General features: G+C 42.1%; 1 protein-coding gene across 2 annotated transcripts; it reads right to left on the reverse strand.

The window, feature by feature from the left end:
• Positions 1-3,530: 3,530 nt before the first annotated feature.
• On the reverse strand, positions 3,531-16,445 carry ptpn18 (protein tyrosine phosphatase non-receptor type 18). Of its 2 annotated transcripts, XM_039010200.1 has the most exons (15): positions 16,181-16,445; positions 10,156-10,264; positions 9,967-10,043; positions 9,775-9,870; positions 9,608-9,646; positions 9,392-9,460; positions 8,842-8,904; positions 8,482-8,624; positions 7,809-7,875; positions 7,559-7,636; positions 7,329-7,418; positions 6,668-6,753; positions 4,906-5,234; positions 4,462-4,551; positions 3,533-4,253 (listed from the first exon to the last, which is right to left on the reverse strand). In XM_039010200.1, the coding sequence occupies exons 1-15, from the start codon at positions 16,262-16,264 to the stop codon at positions 4,180-4,182; spliced, it is 1,494 nt and encodes a 497-aa protein (XP_038866128.1). In that variant the 5' UTR covers positions 16,265-16,445; the 3' UTR covers positions 3,533-4,179. The 2 variants fall into 2 exon arrangements, with proteins under 2 accessions (XP_038866130.1, XP_038866128.1); XM_039010202.1 differs by lacking the exon at positions 9,967-10,043 and having other exon boundaries at positions 3,531-4,253; positions 10,127-10,264.
• Positions 16,446-17,881: the final 1,436 nt, after the last annotated feature.

A 17,881-nucleotide genomic window follows, 5' to 3' on the forward strand; every position in this document is an offset into this window, starting at 1 on the left:
AAATCCAATTCATGCCTGTGGTCTCCTTTCCACTCGTTGAGCCAACAGCCCAAGACTTGGAGCTGCATCCACAAAGCCACTGCCACGCAGCACACTCACCCTGTTCCAGCTCTCTGTGCCACCCCTCTGCTTCAGCTACAGAAAGAGCTGTACTTTGTGGTTGAAGAGAGAGAATGATGGACAGAGAGAGAAAGATATCAGAGAGAGAGATTGAGAGAGAGAGAGAGAGAGAGAGAGAGAGAGAGAGAGAGAGAGAGAGAGAGAGATGGGGGAGTGAGGCAGGGCAGAGCACAGTATGTATACATTTCAGCGAGAGTATAATCCACTGTAACCACAGGTCCTGCCTGCTCTACCAGCATCCTTTGCTGTAATCAAAGTACATTCCCAAACCTCCTACACACCAGCTCTTTGCCCCAGAGAGGCCAACTCACAGGCATTCTCAAACTGAAGAGGAGAGAAGTCAGTTACTCCTTGGCTTTTGCTTAATCCCATATTAATTGAATAATGAAAAAACACATCCAGGGATGGTGACACATTTCAGATTACAGTTTGAAGGCAAGGGGGAACTGACAAAGGCCCTGAGACAGGAAAACATTGAGACAGAGGAGTGAGTCAGTGAACACGGAGACAACAGGAAGGGAGGCCTAGCATACTTGTTCAAAAAGAGGTGTTTGTTTAGTCGTCTTCAAATGAAAATACTGTGGAGCTGAGTGATGCTACACTGCACATGTTAGATGAACAAAATAAAGAAGCATACTGTTGCCAATTACCAAATATTTATCTTCTGTGTTTACTCTTTATAAACATGTTTCATTTCTTGGACAATGTTTTATCTCTGAGTTATTCTGAGAAAGCTACAGAATGCCCAGATCCTGGCAATCCTTAAAGGTGCACTGTCACTCACAGCACATTCCATCGCTATGGCGTAATCCAGTGGACTTTCTGTTGGTTTGGAAGTGTCATAATGTAAAATAAATAATACATGTAATTATGTGGATTACATTACAGCTATTGAACTTTCGCCTCTTTTCACCAGAGTCAAACCACTGAGCGTCCAGTCCTGCCAGGTCTTTAATTGAAACCAGCCTCTTCCCCTCTCTCCCTCCTGTCTTACAGACCTTTTGACACCGGTCCAAACTAACTCCCTTTCACCCCTGCATCCCCCTACTTCACTTCTTCTGGCTCTAACCCTCTGCAGCTCAGAGCAAGATACATCCAAAACTTGCCCTATTCACTCAATACCAACACACCTAGTCACTAAGGCCTGGGCTCATGTTGGAATCTTAACCCTCCCTCTCCAATTCCCTTACACTCATTTCACACAGAATGTTTATTTTCTTTATTCATATATGGATTTCTTTCCTTGATATTTGATCTGAAAGATAGCAAAGGTCCTACTGTAAAATGTATTTGTCTGAATGTAATGAATGGTAATTTCAGTAAGAAAACAGATGGGAAATGAAATCAGATGCAAGGTATCGACTAATCAATACTTTTTTGCTCGTAAAAAGACTAAACAGATCAGGATCAATTTCCAAGTGCCTATCCTAATATGTCTGGAGTTAACACAATGGCCACAGACTATTGTTAACAGTTTTAGTTAACTTGGTCATAACGAGAAACAATTGTGTCCTAAGAGGGCGGTATTTACACTTTCTCTATGTTGTACACTCCGGAAACATTAACAAACTTCTGAAACAACCATTCTAAATAGTTAAAAAATACAAAAAAACTTGTGACATTTTAATGTAATGCTATCCAGATACATATGTAGGATCTTAATATGACCTATATCGTCACAGCAAAACAATCTTGTAGCAAATGGACTTGAACGTTTAGTCCATAATGTTGCTTGATCGGTGGTAAGGCTATTAGCTGGCCAAAAGTATAGGCTACATAAAAAGTTAAATACTGTTAATCCATGTGTTAGTGTGGGTTTTCAGTGAATGTATGTAAATCACAAAGCTCATCTGCATTTTGGTGCAGGAAAATACTCAGCAACAAAAGAGGGATCAAATTAAGATCCTACATCTGTATCTACTTTTCTTAGTCTGATGTATTAAATACGTCCCACTCAGTATGACAGTTACTATAATTTGTAGAGGCTCATTTTGTTCTGATTCATTTTCATGTGTTTATAATAAGATAAGGTAAGGTTTCTATTGATCAGACACAGCAGCAAATAATCATGAAAAAAGGTCAAAATATTGATTTGCTTTAGTGCATTTTAATGTGTGTGTGTGTGTGTGTGTGTGTGTGTGTGTGTGTGTGTGTGTGTGTGTGTGTGTGTGTGTGTGTGTGTGTGTGTGTGTGTGTGTGTGTGTAAGTGTGTGTATGTTTGTGTATGTTTGTGTGTGTGTGTGTGTGTGTGTGTGTGTGTGTGTGTGTGTGTGTGTGTGTGTGTGTGTGTGTGTGTGTGTAAGTGTGTGTATGTTTGTGTGTGTGTGTGTGTGTGTGTGTGTGTGTGTGTGTGTGTGTGTGTGTGTGTGTGTGTGTGTGTGTGTGTGTGTGTGTGTGTGTGTGTGTGTGAAAATGCATTTGTGAACATGTGTGTGTGTGTGTGTTTGTGTTTGTGTGTGTTGTGGTGGCTAAATCTGGGTGAAGTGTTGCTATGAGATAGCTGGAGGCTTGGGTTGAGAAGCCATGGTACAGGTCATTAGATTGTCTTTTCACATTAGCATCTGTTGAATGGGATTAGCCATCCAGCCGAGTTTAAACCCTTGACATCCCACATGCACTGCCAACTAGAACACAGAGTGGCCATTAGCAACACCCCCTCAAGTGTCTATCACACACGCCCGTCCCAGCGTTGGGTCTCCACGGCTGCGGTAAAAGAAAATGTTCTTATGGGCAACTTTCTATAGGAACATGACATAGGACCACACATTTAAACTCCTGAGTGGTGCAGCGGTCTAAGGCACTGCATCTTAGTGCTAGAGGTGTCACTACAGACACCCTGGTTTGAATCCAGGCTGTATCACAACCGGCCGTGATTGGATCACAACCGGCCGTGAGTCCCATAGGGCGGCGCACAATTGGTCCAGCATCGTCCGGGTTTGGCTGGTGTAGGCCGTCGTTGTAAATAAGAATTTGTTCTTTAACTGACTTGCCTAGTTAAATAAAGGTAAACAAAAACATAGCTATAACGTTAGATATTTAAGTGCATTGCTGACTTAATCTCCATAGAGACTTCTCTCTGTTTTTTTTGTCGCTTTTGACAGACAGAGTATCAGCTTGGTATCTTGTCACAGATGTTCATTTCAGAGTGTAAGAAGTTGTGTTTCGATTGATTTCCGTGACTGAAACACAATATCAGCATAGCCACAGAAGTCAGAGGTCAATCTTCAAAGCTGGTATTTCCAGTACAGAATGTTCAGCAAAGTGCTTTCAAGTAAAGCACATTGTTTTTAATGTGATCACCAGAACATTTGTTGAATCTACATGTATGCTGCATTGACTGTGGTAAGTAAGCAGGCCTAATACAAAGATGTATTTCAAAGAACCTTGAAGAAATTGTTGTCTTTATTGTAAGTCCTTGTCACCAGAAATGAGTAGACAACAAATAAATACCTGTGAAAAAAAACATTTTACAATACCTGTTTCGTTAATATTGAAAAGCTCATTATCCCATGTTACTATAGTGCCCCCTGTTGGTTAGTGCCGTCACACCATAGCACCACTTTGAACTTGAATTTGGTAAATACACTCTTAGAAAAAAGAGTTCCAAAAGGGTTCTTCAACTGTCCACATAGGAGAACCCTTTGAATAATAATTTCTGGTTACAGGTGGAATCCTTCAGGGTTCCTCTGTGGAAAGGGTTCTACCTGGAACCAAAAATGGTTCTTTAAAGGCTTCTCCTATGGGGACAGCTGAAGAACCTTAGGTTAGGATCCAAAACCTGTGTAGTATCCAAAAACAATACCTGTCTCAGAATGGAAAGATGTTTCATAAAATGTATTTATTTTCATCAGTAATATCAATCACAATAAATAAAGAAGTGGTACAAAAGATCTGAAAAATATACCAACTCAAACGGGTTACAAAAGAAAGATTTTTCTGATCACATAGAGGTGTTCACAGCAAGTTAAAAACCTCTATGAAAGAGCCCATTCCCACTGCTTCTAAAACATGTAAAACGTTGAATAGACTGTTTTCCAGGCCTGGTATATGGCTGCTGTATCATCTCTCCACATGACTCCACTCTGCCGGGGTATCCCGGGGCCCTTTGGGTTTCTTAATACGACAGTTGAACCCTGAGGGACAGTTGAGAAATGTGTTTGGGATTAGTTGAAGGCACCTGCAAGTACATCTAACAGTTTACATAGCCTTGTTTTGGCATCCAGTCACAATTATCATGAGATTCTGAGGAAATTGATATTACATTGGGTAGCTATAATGGCATGGGATAGTAACAGTAAATGGCATTGGATAACAGTATCACAAACACAAGCAGATATTTACCCATGCTACCAGGAGTACAGCTGTTGGTCAGGTCTTTGATGGGATTTGAGACATATTCATAGTCATCGTCCATCGAGGAATGACGCTCAGCTAGAGAAAAGCAAACAGTAAGAATCAGTAAAACATTTTCCACATAAACAGCTCAATATGGCTGTCAAGGAATTGTTACTGGCAAGAAACTAAATGAAGATGGAAAACGAATATTGCTCCTTTGTGGTCAATGTAGAACTCAAATTACTTTTCACATTGATTTATTACTTAAAATTACAGTGTACGCCCTCGTAAATAAACATTACACAATTTCCCCAGTTTCACAGTATTGGACTGATGTTACTAGATCTAGATTACAATGATCTTCTAAAAGACTGGATATTTTTTGCAGGGCATAATGACTAAAACAAAATCAGAGCTGGCCTCACATTGGTCTCCCTAAAATGCTCTCACCTGTGACCTGTTCATAGCCACTCTGTTCCTTCCCTAAAGCGTCCTCAGCTAGCCTGTGATTGGCTGGTCTAGCTGTGTCATATATGGGTGAGGCCGCTGGAGGTGGATTGGCTGGAGGACACCTGCTCTTGGGCTTGACCGTGCTGTAGAGGGCAGTGGCGGGGCATTTCAGGGTGCCGAGCTCTGCGTTGTCATAGTGATGGAGAGCGGCCGGAGGAGCTGAGGAAGAGGCTGGTGACGGAAGCTGTTTGGACTTGTTGACCACAGCATAGGTGTCATCCATATTCTGCTGGTACAGTTGAGGCGCTCTGGGCTGCACACTAGAATTTCTAAAGAGGAGTAGACATCCACAATTCCATCAACAGTGAGAAGCAAAAAGTACAAATGTGGCCTTATTGTTTCTGCTCTACACACTAGATGGCCATAACTATTATACATATGACTGAATTTTCATTATCTAGTCTGTTTTCTTTCTGGGGCTTCCACAGTGGATTTTTACCATTAGTATATTGGTATAGAAATTAAGATTGATTAAAAATGTAAATGTTACAATAGTGATTTCCTACTGACTCTTTGACCATGTTTACAGAGATATAGATAATTTGTGTTTAAGCCTGTGATACGAGCTGACGGGTTCTTGGTAACAGTTGAACATATGGGAGGGAGGAAAGAGGATGTGAAAGTGATGGTTAACAGCCCAGTGTGTCACTTCCTCTGCAGCATGATGAATATTGTTGTTGTACAGGAATGGTTAAATCCTTCTGATTCACGCATCATGTTTCCCTAAAGTTCTGTAAAATGTAACTAACAATAACTGGCTTAAAGTCCCTTTCACTTCAAGATCTTCAACGTGTACGACAACACTGTATTTGAATATACAGTACATTTAGCAATACTAAAGGTGCACTATGCAGAAATTGCTCAGCCATTTCCTGGTTGCTAAAACTAGCCTAATTTCAGTTTCTGTGACAAAACAAGCAAGTATTGTGTCATTGAATCATTGTACTAAACCACTTGAAATATATGGTTGCTGATAATGGGCCTCTGTACGCCTATTAAGATATTCCATAAAAAATCTGCCGTTTCCAGCTACAATAGTAATTTACAACATAAACAATGTCTACACTGTATTTCTGATCAATTTGATGTGATTTTAATGGATAAAAAAATGAGCTTTTCTTTCAAAACAAGGACATTTCTAAGTGACCTCAAACTTTGGAACGGTAGTGTACATTTGACCACAACAGTTACATAGTGCAAAATATTAATAAATGACTTGGTATTGATAAGCTTATGTTCACTAAAACTACACACCCAACAAACACAAAACCCTGTTGTACAGCCAACTGAAATAGATGTACAAAACAGGAAGCTCCCTAACTCTCTCTCTCTCTCTCTCTCTCTCTCTCTCTCTCTCTCTCTCTCTCTCTCTCTCTCTCTCTCTCTCTCTCTCTCTCTCTCTCTCTCTCTCTCTCTCTCTCTCTCTCTCTCTCTCTCTCTCTCTCTCTCTCTCTCTCTCTCTCTCTCTCTCTCTCTCTCTCTCTCTCTCTCTCTCTCTCTCTCTCTCTCTCTCTCTCTCTCTCTCTCTCTCTCTCTCTCTCTCTCTCTCTCTCTCAAACTGAAAGTCAAAATGTATCGGAGCACCTTACTGTGGTATACCATTATCTCAGGCTGCTTATTAAAGTCAGAAACTGTTGTTAATGTGTGTATGTCGATGCACATCACACATCAGGCTGAACAAAGAAAGAATACTTGCTCCTACCTTTTTTCAAGTGGCTGAGCGATGGCTGATGTTATCGGTGGAGAGGTCTTCACAGACTCAACGTCATCATAGAGAGGTTGGTTGCTCTATTAACAACAAAAAAAGCCGTTTAGGACCAGAGAGGTATAGGACTGTGTCTCTAAAGTTCAGGCTCTGTATGAAAATGTGTGAACAATCATCTTCTATGTGACAATATTTGCATAGGGAGGAAGCGGGATGGCTGGTTTCCTGCGTAACATTTTTTATGTTAGTTTTACTCCACTCATCACATTGAAATATCAGACGGAAGTATAATATGATCAGATTAAATGGATGACACAAGGAAAAGACAGGGCCTTTATTAGTTTCTATTTTTAATAACAGACAAACTGACATATTCTGTCAGCTTTGCCTTGTACCTCTGCCCAATTACTGGCAAAAGATCTGATCTGACCGGGTAAAAGATCTGAATTGGGCTGCCTGACCGCAACACAGACGTGCCAATAATCCCCATAATACTACATGCCCTCTCATGTCTTATTGTTCTAGTAAAGCTTGCTTGAACATGAATGCTAGTACGGCATGTGTTGAATACTGTGTTGTATTTTGACTTTAGAAAAAGGCTGACATCTGTCGGTTGGAGATAGCAATTAGAAAAACCTGATAACTGTTTCTGTCTTACCTTGGTGAGATTCTGGTAGTTGTTCTCAGGTGACCGTAAAGCCTTCTCAAACATGTAAGCCACGGCAGAAAACACAAACTGATACTGCTCCTGGTTGGAAGGATGGAAAAAAGATGATTGAAGACATAATTTCCACAGGAGAGAATTACAGTATTTATTGCATGATATATAATACCCTGCAGAAAATAAACACAATTTCTCATATGTAATTCTGTCTGATAATAAAATACCTTTGTCTGAACAGCTGATGGCCTCTGTCTCCTTAGTTCCACTACAATCTTCATGATACTGAAATCTCCTTTGATTTGCTGGTGGAGAAATATGAGAAGCATTAGTCAAAACACTCATACCCACCAATATTCTTTTTGAAGTATTTTTTTTTTACAAGTATTATTGTTTTTAGTTGCAGTCTACAAAGGTATTGTAAAACCAATTCCCTAAATGATGCCATCAATGTAATGCAGTGAACATAAGTAATACCTTTGTCACAAGAAGATCATGAACATAATCCAGGGCACAAATCACCCCTGTTCTTCCACAACCAGCACTGAAAATACAAAACACAACCAAATACATGACATGGTCTGCTCCATTCAGTCTCTGATAGTAGTACTCAAACATTACCAGAGAAGTCCACAACATGAACACAAGTCTGGATATGACACGGTAGACCCCATCAGGTCCTGAATTTTTAACATATCTCAATTTATCTTTATTTAACTAGGCAAGTCAGTTCAGAACAAATTCTTAAATACAATGACGGCCTACCCAGGCCAAACCGAGACGATGCTGGGCCAATTGTGCGCCGCCCCATGGGACTCCCAATAACATCCGGTAGTGATACACCCCGGGATTGAACCATGGGTATGTAGGGTATGTAGTGATGCCCCTGGCATTGAGATGCAGTGCCTTAGACCTCTGCGCCACTCAGGAGCCCATCTAAATGGCATCATTAAAACGCATGGAGCTCGAGGAGTACATGTGGCCTTGTGATAAACAATATTGAATGATATGCATTGAGGAATTTTAATGGGAATATGGATCATAGTCTGTCTCTGAGCACGACAATTTCCTCTCGGAGCACAACAAGTCCACTGTGCAGACAGTAATCATAGGGGCTGTGCTGTATGTCATGTATAGGGGACAAACAGACCTGCAGTGGATGAGAACAGGGCTAGTGTTGTTTCCCTGGGCTTTGCGAGCCATATCCATCATTTCTAAAATACCACCAGCTGTGTATGGAATGTCATGATCAGGCCAAGCTGTGTATTGGAATTGAGAGATAGTCCGTGTTTCCTAGACAAACAGAAAACATGGTTTGCATATGACTTCACTGGCTCCCGCTCATTCAACTTCCTGGATACCAACAAATAATGTGAGATTATCCAATGTGGATAATGGTTGTTGGAAAATAACACTGATTAATTTTTCTACGATATTGAATAATTCTTTGACTAGTGCTGCTGATGGAAAACAACACAAAATAATACCCTTTTCACAGTTGGACACTTACATTATGATATCTCACAGTCAGAGTCCTTAAGACTACTTCTTCATTTGGGTTGGATTCCTCAAGCTGAAAAAACATGATAACATTTCAATTAAAAATGTTCTAGTGTTTCCTGAAACAGGTGCCTGTGATTTCATGCAGACAACAACATGTGGGTCAATATGCCATGAAATAACCAAACTGAGTAAACATAGTGCACAGGAACTGACACATCATCTGTGGAGGATGTTGGGTAAAAAGGGAAGTCTTCATGAATATTCTCGGAAAACCCAGACTATAAAACAACCCCACTAGGCAAACACTGGTTGAATAATTTCAATGATATGTCACTTAACCAATGTGAAATATACGTTAAATTGACATCTGTGCCTAGTGGGACAGCACTCTGTGCATGCTGGAATATTGGTAACATTGTGGGAGGCAACCCGTCTGTCTGGGACTACTCCTGAATAGTAATACAACTAAGAAGATACATCTGAATCAACTGAAAGTTGTGTGGTCTGTGTATCTTCACAGTATACAATATAATGAAGATAAATCGACAAAAACTTACATTTGAGACAATAAAGGGACCAAAGGGGGTTGTTTCCTTGACAGTTGTCCAATAGCGCTCACACTTTTTCTAAAAAAGAAAAGACAGTGAAAGAAACAACAACATTATGAGTCAAGAGGACACAAGCACCAAAGTTGATAAATTATACAGTACAATAATATGTTCACACTTCCACTGTACCTTTTTTTATTAAAATGTGACTAAAAGGGCATTTACCTTTCCCATTTCAATTTCTCTGCAAGCCATGATTATAACCTAAAACAGGGATAGGAATAGAGGCAACATTAGATTTGGAGACAATTTTCCCATTCTTCATCTGTGTAACAGAGCTACTGTACAAGCTGTACTACATTTATAGGAAAGCTGAATACAATCTTCCTTACCTTTACATCATACTGCCAAATCATTTGCCAGAAGTCAACCAAAGTGTGCCTCAGAGGTCCTTGGGTCGCTATGTATTTTCTGGTCTCTGTTGCACCCTAGAGGACAGATGAGATATAGCAGAATAATCAGCTTCAGACAGAGCAGAATGAAATGCAATAGGACTTACCGAATGAGAGAAGGCAATACTGTACTTTAATGAAGCTGGCGTTGATATAGTCAGAATCATTGTCATTCGTCAGTAGAGTTAGGGGAACACGGGTCTGGTCATCTATATAAAAATATGAGGTTTTGTTCAGATAAGTTTAATATTAAGCAATAATCTAATTTTCAATTAGAGTAAAAACCACTAACATTTTTTATGTCTCCATCATTGTGCTTACATGGTAAAATGTCTTTGTAACGATTCTTCTTTACATTGTCCTTCAGTGCCCCGGCTTTCGTCGTAAGGCCAAGATCTTTCTTGATGATGGAAGTCCGATCACGGATATTCTACAAACACAAAGAAACATCGAAGCTGAGATGAGGTTGGGGGCAACTTTCATGAATGTGAAACTGTAATTATGTAGACAGCGATTCCAGCTGTGAGTCTTTCTGGGTAAGCCTCTAAGAGCTTTATACACCAGGATCTTACAATATTTGCACATTATTCTTGTACATTTTTTTCAAGCTCTGTCAAGTTGGTTGTTGATCACTGCTAGACAGCCATTTTCAAGTCTTGCCATAGATTTTCAAGCCGATTTTTGTTAAAACTGTAACTAGGCCACTCAGGAACATTCAATATCCTCTTGGTAAGCAAATCCAGTGAATATTTGGACTTGTCCTTTAGGTTATTGTCCTGCTGAAGGGTGAATTCATCTCCCAGTGTCTGGTGGAAAGCAGACTGAATCACGTTTTCCTCTAGAATTTTGCCTGTGTTTAGCTCCAATATGTTTTTTTTAAATCCTGAAAAACTTCCCAGTCCTTAACGATTACAAGCATACCCATAACATGATGCTTGAAAATATGAAAAGTGGTACTCAGTAATGTGTTGTATTTGATTTGCCCAAAACATAACACTTTGTATTCAGGAAAAAAACGTAATTGTTTTGCCAAATGTTTTGCAATATTACTTTAGTGTTTTAGTGTTTTGCAACCCTGTGTATTACTTTAGTGTTTTACAACCCTGTTCCTGGAGATCTACCCTCCCGTAGGTTTTCACTCCAACCCCAGTTGAAGATAAATATCATAATCAGGTGGGCTAAATTAGGGTTAAAGTTAAAACCTACAGGACAGTAGCTCTCCAGGAACACGGTTGAAGAGCCGTACTTTAGTGCCTTGTTGCAAACAGGATGCACGTTTTGGAATATTTTTATTCTGTACAAGCTTCCTTATTTTCACTCTGTAAATTAGGTTAGTACTGTGGAGTAACTACAATGTTGTTGATCCATCCTTAGTTTTCTCCTATCACAGTCATTAAACTCTGTGACTGTTTTAAAGTCACCATTGGGGTGAAATCCCTGAGTGGTTTCCTTCCTCTCCGGCAACTGAGATAGGAAGGACACCTGTATCTTTGTAGTGACTGGGTGTATTGATATACCATCCAAAGTGTAATTCATAACTTCACCATGCTCAAAGGGATATTATTATTATTTTATTTTATTATTACCAATAGGTGCCCTTTGCAAGGCATTGGAAAACCTCGCTGGTCTTTGTGGTTGAATCTGTGTTTGAAATTCACTGCTTGTGTAACGACTCTCCTCTTCTTCTGACGAGGAGTAAGAGATATCGGACCAATGTGCAGCGTGGTAAGTGTCCATTTTAATATATAAAACTGAACACTACAAAAATACAAAATAACAAAGTGAATGAACAAACGAAAATCGAAACAGTCCCGTATGGTGCAAACACAGACACAGGAAACAACCACCCACAAAACACAAAGGAAAACAGGCTACAAAGGAAAAATGGCTCCCAATCAGAGACAACGACTGACACCTGCCTCTGATTGAGAACCATACTAGGCCAAACACATAGAAATAGAACAGAACAAAACATAGAAAAACAACATAGAATGCCCACCCCAACTCACGCTCTGACCACACTAAAATAAAGACATAAAAAAGGAACTAAGGTCAGAACGTGACAGTACCCCCCCCAAAGGTGCGGACTCCGGCTGCAAAAATTTACCGCGGTGGTGGCTCTGGAGCGGGACGAGGACCCCACTCCACCATAGTCTCGGCCCACTTCTGTGACACCTTAGGAGCGGCGACCCTCGCCACCGACCCCGGATTGGAGACCCTAGTAGAGGGCGCCTCTGGACTGACGGGCGCCTCCGGACTGGAGGGAGACTCTGGCGGATCCGGACTGGAGGGAGACTCTGGCGGATCCGGACTGGAGGGAGACTCTGGCGGCTCCTGACTGGCGGGCGGCTCAGGCGGCTCCTGACTGACGGGCGGCTCAGGCGGCTCCTGACTGACGGGCGGCTCAGGCGGCTCCTGACTGACGGGCGGCTCAGGCGGCTCCTGACTGAAGGGCGGCTCAGGCGGCTCAGGACAGACGGGCGGCTCAGGCGGATCAGGACAGACTGGCGGCTCAGGCGGCTCAGGACAGACGGGCGGCTCAGGCGGCTCAGGACAGACGGGCGGCTCAGGCGGCTCAGGACAGACGGGCGGCTCAGGACAGACGGGCGGCTCAGGACAGACGGGCGGCTCAGGCGGCTCAGGACAGACGGGCGGCTCAGGACAGACGGGCGACTCGGGCGGCTCAGGACAGACGGGCGGCTCAGGCGGCTCAGGACAGACGGGCGGCTCAGGCGGCTCAGGACAGACGGGCGGCTCTGGAGGGTCCGGACTGGAGGGAGGCTCTGGAGTATCCGGACTGGAGGAACACACAGGAGACTTGGTTCTTAGAACAGGCACAGTACTTACCAGGCTGGAGAGATCTACTGGAGGCCTGGTCCTTGGAGGAGGCACAGGATAGACCGGTCCGTGGAGGCGCACTGGAGGTCTCGAACTAAGGGCCTGAACAACCCGTCCTGGCTGGATGTTAATTTTAGCCCGGCACTTGCGGGGCGCAGGCACAGGACGCACTGGGCTGTGCAGACCCACGGGAGACACAGTGCGTAGGGCTGGTGCCATATAACACGGACCGAGGAGACGCACTGGAGACCAGATGCGCTGAGCAGGTTTCATCGCACCTGGCTCGATGCCCACTCTAGCCCGGCCGATACGAGGAGCGGCAATGTAGCGCACCGGGGACATCGTGCGCTTCTCCGCATAACATGGTGCCTGCCCGAACCACCTCTCTCCACGGAAAGCACGGGGAGTTGGCTCAGGTCTCCTACCTGACTTAACCACAATCCCCGTGTGCCCCCCCCCCCCCCAAGAAAGTTTTGGGGCTGCCTCTCATCCCAGCCGCGCTGCCGTGCTGCCTCCTCATACCAACGCTGCTCAGCTTTCGCTGCCTCCAGCTCTGCCTTGGGGCGGCGATATTCCCCAGCCTGTGCCCAGGGTCCCTTTCCGTCCAGAATCTCCTCCCATGTCCAGGAGTCCAGAACTCGCTGCTGCCGTTTACCACGCTGCTTGGTCCTTGGTTGGTGGGTGGTTCTGTAACGGCCATTTAAAGGAGTGGACCAAGGCGCAGTGTTGTGAGCGTACATACTTATTTAATATAAGAATTCTCCAACAAAACAATAAACATCAAACGAAACGTGAAGCCAATGTAGTGCTCACAGGCAACTAAACATGGACACAGGAAACAACCACCCACAAAACACAAAGGAAAACAGGCTACCTAAATATGGCTCCCAATCAGAGACAACGACTGACACCTGCCTCTGATTGAGAACCATACTAGGCCAAATACATAGAAATAGAACAGCAGAACAAAACATAGAAAAACAACATAGAATGCCCACCCCAACTCACGCTCTGACCACACTAAAATAAAGACATAAAAAAGGAACTAAGGTCAGAACGTGACAGCTTGACTGAGGGACCTTACAGAATACAGATAATTGTATGCGTGGCATACAGAGATGAGGTAGTAATTCAAAAATCATGTTAAACACTATTATTGCACACAGAGTGAGTCCATGCAACTTATTATGCGACTTGTTAAGCACATTTTTACTCCTGAACTTATTTAGGCTTGCCATAACAAAGGGGTTCAATACTTATTGACTCACGAGATTTCAGCTTTTCAGTTTCAATTAATTTGTAAACATTTAGAAATGTAATCCATTTTAAATTCAGGCTGTAACACAACAAAATGTGTAAAAAATCAAGGAGTGTGAATACTTTCTGAAGGCCCTGCATGTGATAGTGTAACCGCTGTGAAATGGCTAGCTAGTTAGCTGTGTGCGCTAGTGGCAGTTCAATCGCTGACGTCACTAGCGCTGAGACCTTGAACTAGTTGATTCCCTTGCACTGCGGCTTTTGTCGAGCGACAGGTAACGATGCTCCGTGGGAGGCAATAGCTGTGTTCATAGGGTCCCTAGTTCAAGACCAGATTGAGGTGAAGATAGGGACGGAAGTAATACTGATACAATATCACAGCTTTCTTCATGCCATAATATAGACATAATTACATTATTACATTACCACCATTTCTCACTTTGCACATTCTTAGTCTCTTAGTCTCCAACAAACTAACATGGTCCAAGCACACCAAGACAGTCATGAAGAGGGCACAACAAAAATATTTTCCCCCTCAGGAGACTGAAAAGATTTGGCATGGGTCCTCAGATCTCAAAAGGTTCTACAGCTGCACAATCGAGAGCATCCTGACGAGTTGCATCACTGCCTGGTATGGCAACTACTCGGCCTCCGACCGCAAGGCACTACAGAGGGTAGTGCATACGGCCCAGTACATCACTGGGGCCAAGCTTCCTGCCATCCAGGACATCTACACCAGGCGGTGTCAGAGGAAGGCCCTAAAAATTGTCAAAGACTCCGGCCACCCTAGTCATAAACTGTTCTCTCCGCTACAGCACGGCAAGCTGTACTGAAGCGCCAAGTCTAGGTCCAAGAGGCTTCTAAACAGCTTCTACCCCCAAGCCATAAGACTCCTGAACATCTAATCAAATGGCCACCCAGACTATTTGCATTGCCCCCCTCTTTTACGCTACTGCTACTCTCTGTTATTGTCTATGCCAAGTCACTTTAACAACTCTACCTACATGTACATATTACCTCAATTACCTCAACTAACCGGTTCCCCGCACATTGACTCTGTACCGGTACCCCCTGTACATAGCCTTGCTATTGTTATTTTACTGCTGCTCTTGAATTATAATTATTAGTTACTTTTATTTATTTATTTTTCTACTTAAAACTGCATTGTTGGTTAAGGGCTTGTAAGTAAGCATTTCACTGTAAGGTCTACACCTGTTGTATTCGGCGCATGTGACAAATACAATTTGATTTGAATGAGGCTGGTTAGAAAATAGTTCACATGTATTACTATTTCGATCATTACTGTCATTAATTCAACATACAAACAGTCAACAGAATCATGTTTATTGAAAACAATCTGACGCTGGCATGTAAAAGCACTGGCACCCCTCACAATGGAACATTGTCAATAAATAATCTTACGCAACAGTCTACTAGCTGCAACAAGGAAATGTTTCCCATAGTGGCCTCAGTGTTAATAAATAACTTACTTTTGAACTTTGGAAGCTAAATTAGGAAAAAAAGGACTAGCCTACCTACTGTATCTTAACACTTACAGAGGTTCACATGTAGGAAGAGCAATAGCCTACAGTAGTTTAACAAAATATACTTCTGCAAATTTTGCTATTCAGTTCAGTGTAATGTCAAAACAAAACAAAATAACCAAGGTTCACTTCTGTATGTGCTTTAAAGAGAGATGCCACTGATTTGAAAGAAGGTTTTCGTTAACTGCATTCAAGTTACAACATGCATTGTATTATACTATACAGAAAACAAGTTACAACATGCATTGTATTATACTATACAGAAAACAAGTTACAACATGCATTGTATTATACTATACAGAAAGCAAGTAGCCAACATGATTTGCAGATTTAACATTCAAACAAACAATTCAGTAGCCTACTTTTCCTTTGTTTAATCATCATACCTCTCAGGTTTACTACCCCTATCTACAACTGGACCAGTGTATGATGTGCAGCCTGTGATGTTGTACATCATGCACAGCGTACACACAATCTTTAGCCATTCTTCAACCAGTTATGTGCAATCAATAGATTAATACAATTGCAATGTGAAAGTCCCATGAAGTGCTGTGCCTTAAATCATACTTTTTTTTTTCCATCTGAAAATATTACCTGGTCTTATTGTCTTTCTATGGGAATTAATTATAACCTGAGAATATACCATGTGTATGTGACCAATAACAGTTGATTTGAATTGATATACAGGTATGGTGATTTTCACTTACACTATACTCCGATGAGATGATGCCCTCTGCTCTGCTGTCATCTATCAAGGACATCTGACCTACGAACCTCGATAGGTGCTCCATCCGTGCGGCGGCTAGGGATGTCAATTTAACTTTTTAAATGGCAGGCAGTGGGCGGCCACTATATCAATACAACAATTCTAAACAAACGCAGAGCGCCTTGCCGCACCAATCTCTAGTGCGATGATTAGCCTAGGTTCCGCGTGTACCTCTTGGAACGTTCCTTATGTCATTGTCACTGTGAGGCAAGTCATGTACATTTCCGCATTGAAAGCTACTGGCTTATTTATTGGCGTCAAAACAGGGGAGGAACTTTCACATAAACTCCCATACACTACTATTACAACAGATGGAAAAATGTATAGCATATTATGTATAGCATATTTATTCTTTGCCAACAAGAATATTCAAAGCATCTTCAAAAGGCATTCAACGCATTTCCAAAAGCTCTATTATTTTACGTTAGTTGTACAGTTAAATAATGTGTTATTATAAAGTTATCAAGCAGGCTATCAATGCATGAATCACATTTAGACTAATAGGGAGTCCTAAAACTTGCAGCCTGATAATATTCTCAGGGATATTAATTAGCCTGACACTTTCTAAAAAATATATCCTATGTGGTTATTTACATTGTCCATAGATTAGTAAACACGTCAGAGATGAGGATCAGCCTATTTTTGTTGTATTCCAGGGTGTGCTCGGCTAGTATTCTGAGCAGATGAAACCAACGTGCAGACAACTGACCGCCAGGAAACTTCAGTGATTTTACTATGTCTGTATTATATGGGTGTTTATTCTACTGCTATAGCCTACACTTCGTATAGGAGAAGGGCGGCATATCGATGCATGGTTTATTGAAACTGTAACGGTTCCATCAGAACATGCCTCCTCAACAACCCGTGGATTTATTTTTTCAGACGCAATGATAAAAAGAAAATGGCTAGCATATCTGTCTCCAAATTCACACAGCCACCAGTTAGGCATACACTCAAAACAGAGACTGCAAAAAGGATTGTCAACTCAACTGTGACACTGAAATTTTGGTTCAAACACAATCGCTGTGCAACATTTCCCCTCTGCCTCTGGAAAACGCACAGCCATAGTAAATAATAGGTGGAGGTGCATTCTCGTCATACTTGTGCGGTGATACTGATGGTTTGTTGACAACTGCAGCATTTTAGCTAAACCTAACCCAGCTACGGACAGACATGACTTTACTTAGCAGCATGTGATAATTGGTTCGAATCCAGGCTATATCACACCTGTCCGTGATTTGGAGTCCCATAGGGCTGCGCACAATTGTAAATAAGAATTTGTTCTTAACTGACTTGCCTGGTTACATTTTTTTTTAAAGCTACAGTTGGCAACAACTATTATCCCCGAAGCCACTACTAGATGGAGCTGTACTGGTAGCCATCCACTAGCCACAACCATACAAACAATTAGTCTCAACAAACCATCAGTATCATAACACCTACAACCAATCACAGCGAACAAACAATTACTTCAAATGGACTAATAAGCTCACAGTTTACAATCACGTGGTAATTCAGTGCTAGAGGCACCTCCATTGTGTGTCACTTATGCAATAAGTCTGGAGGAGGTGTGGTAGATGGCCAATATACCACGGCTAAGGGCTGTTCTTATGCAATGCAGAGTGCCTGGACGCAGCCCTTA

Source organism: Salvelinus namaycush, chromosome 16 (genome assembly GCF_016432855.1).
Source record: "Salvelinus namaycush isolate Seneca chromosome 16, SaNama_1.0, whole genome shotgun sequence".
NCBI lineage: Eukaryota > Metazoa > Chordata > Actinopteri > Salmoniformes > Salmonidae > Salvelinus > Salvelinus namaycush.

Bases quoted from the DNA above. Each gene is read 5' to 3' on its own strand.
- ptpn18 (XM_039010200.1), bottom strand. From the start codon at position 16,264: ATGGAGCACCTATCGAGGTTCGTAGGTCAGATGTCCTTGATAGATGAC. The intron at 10,044-10,155 runs GTAAGCACAATG...ATTTTTATATAG, and splicing joins TTACAAAGACATTTTACCAT to ATGACCAGACCCGTGTTCCC. The intron at 7,876-8,481 runs GTCTGTTTGTCC...TTGTATTTTCAG, and splicing joins CCTGTTCTCATCCACTGCAG to TGCTGGTTGTGGAAGAACAG.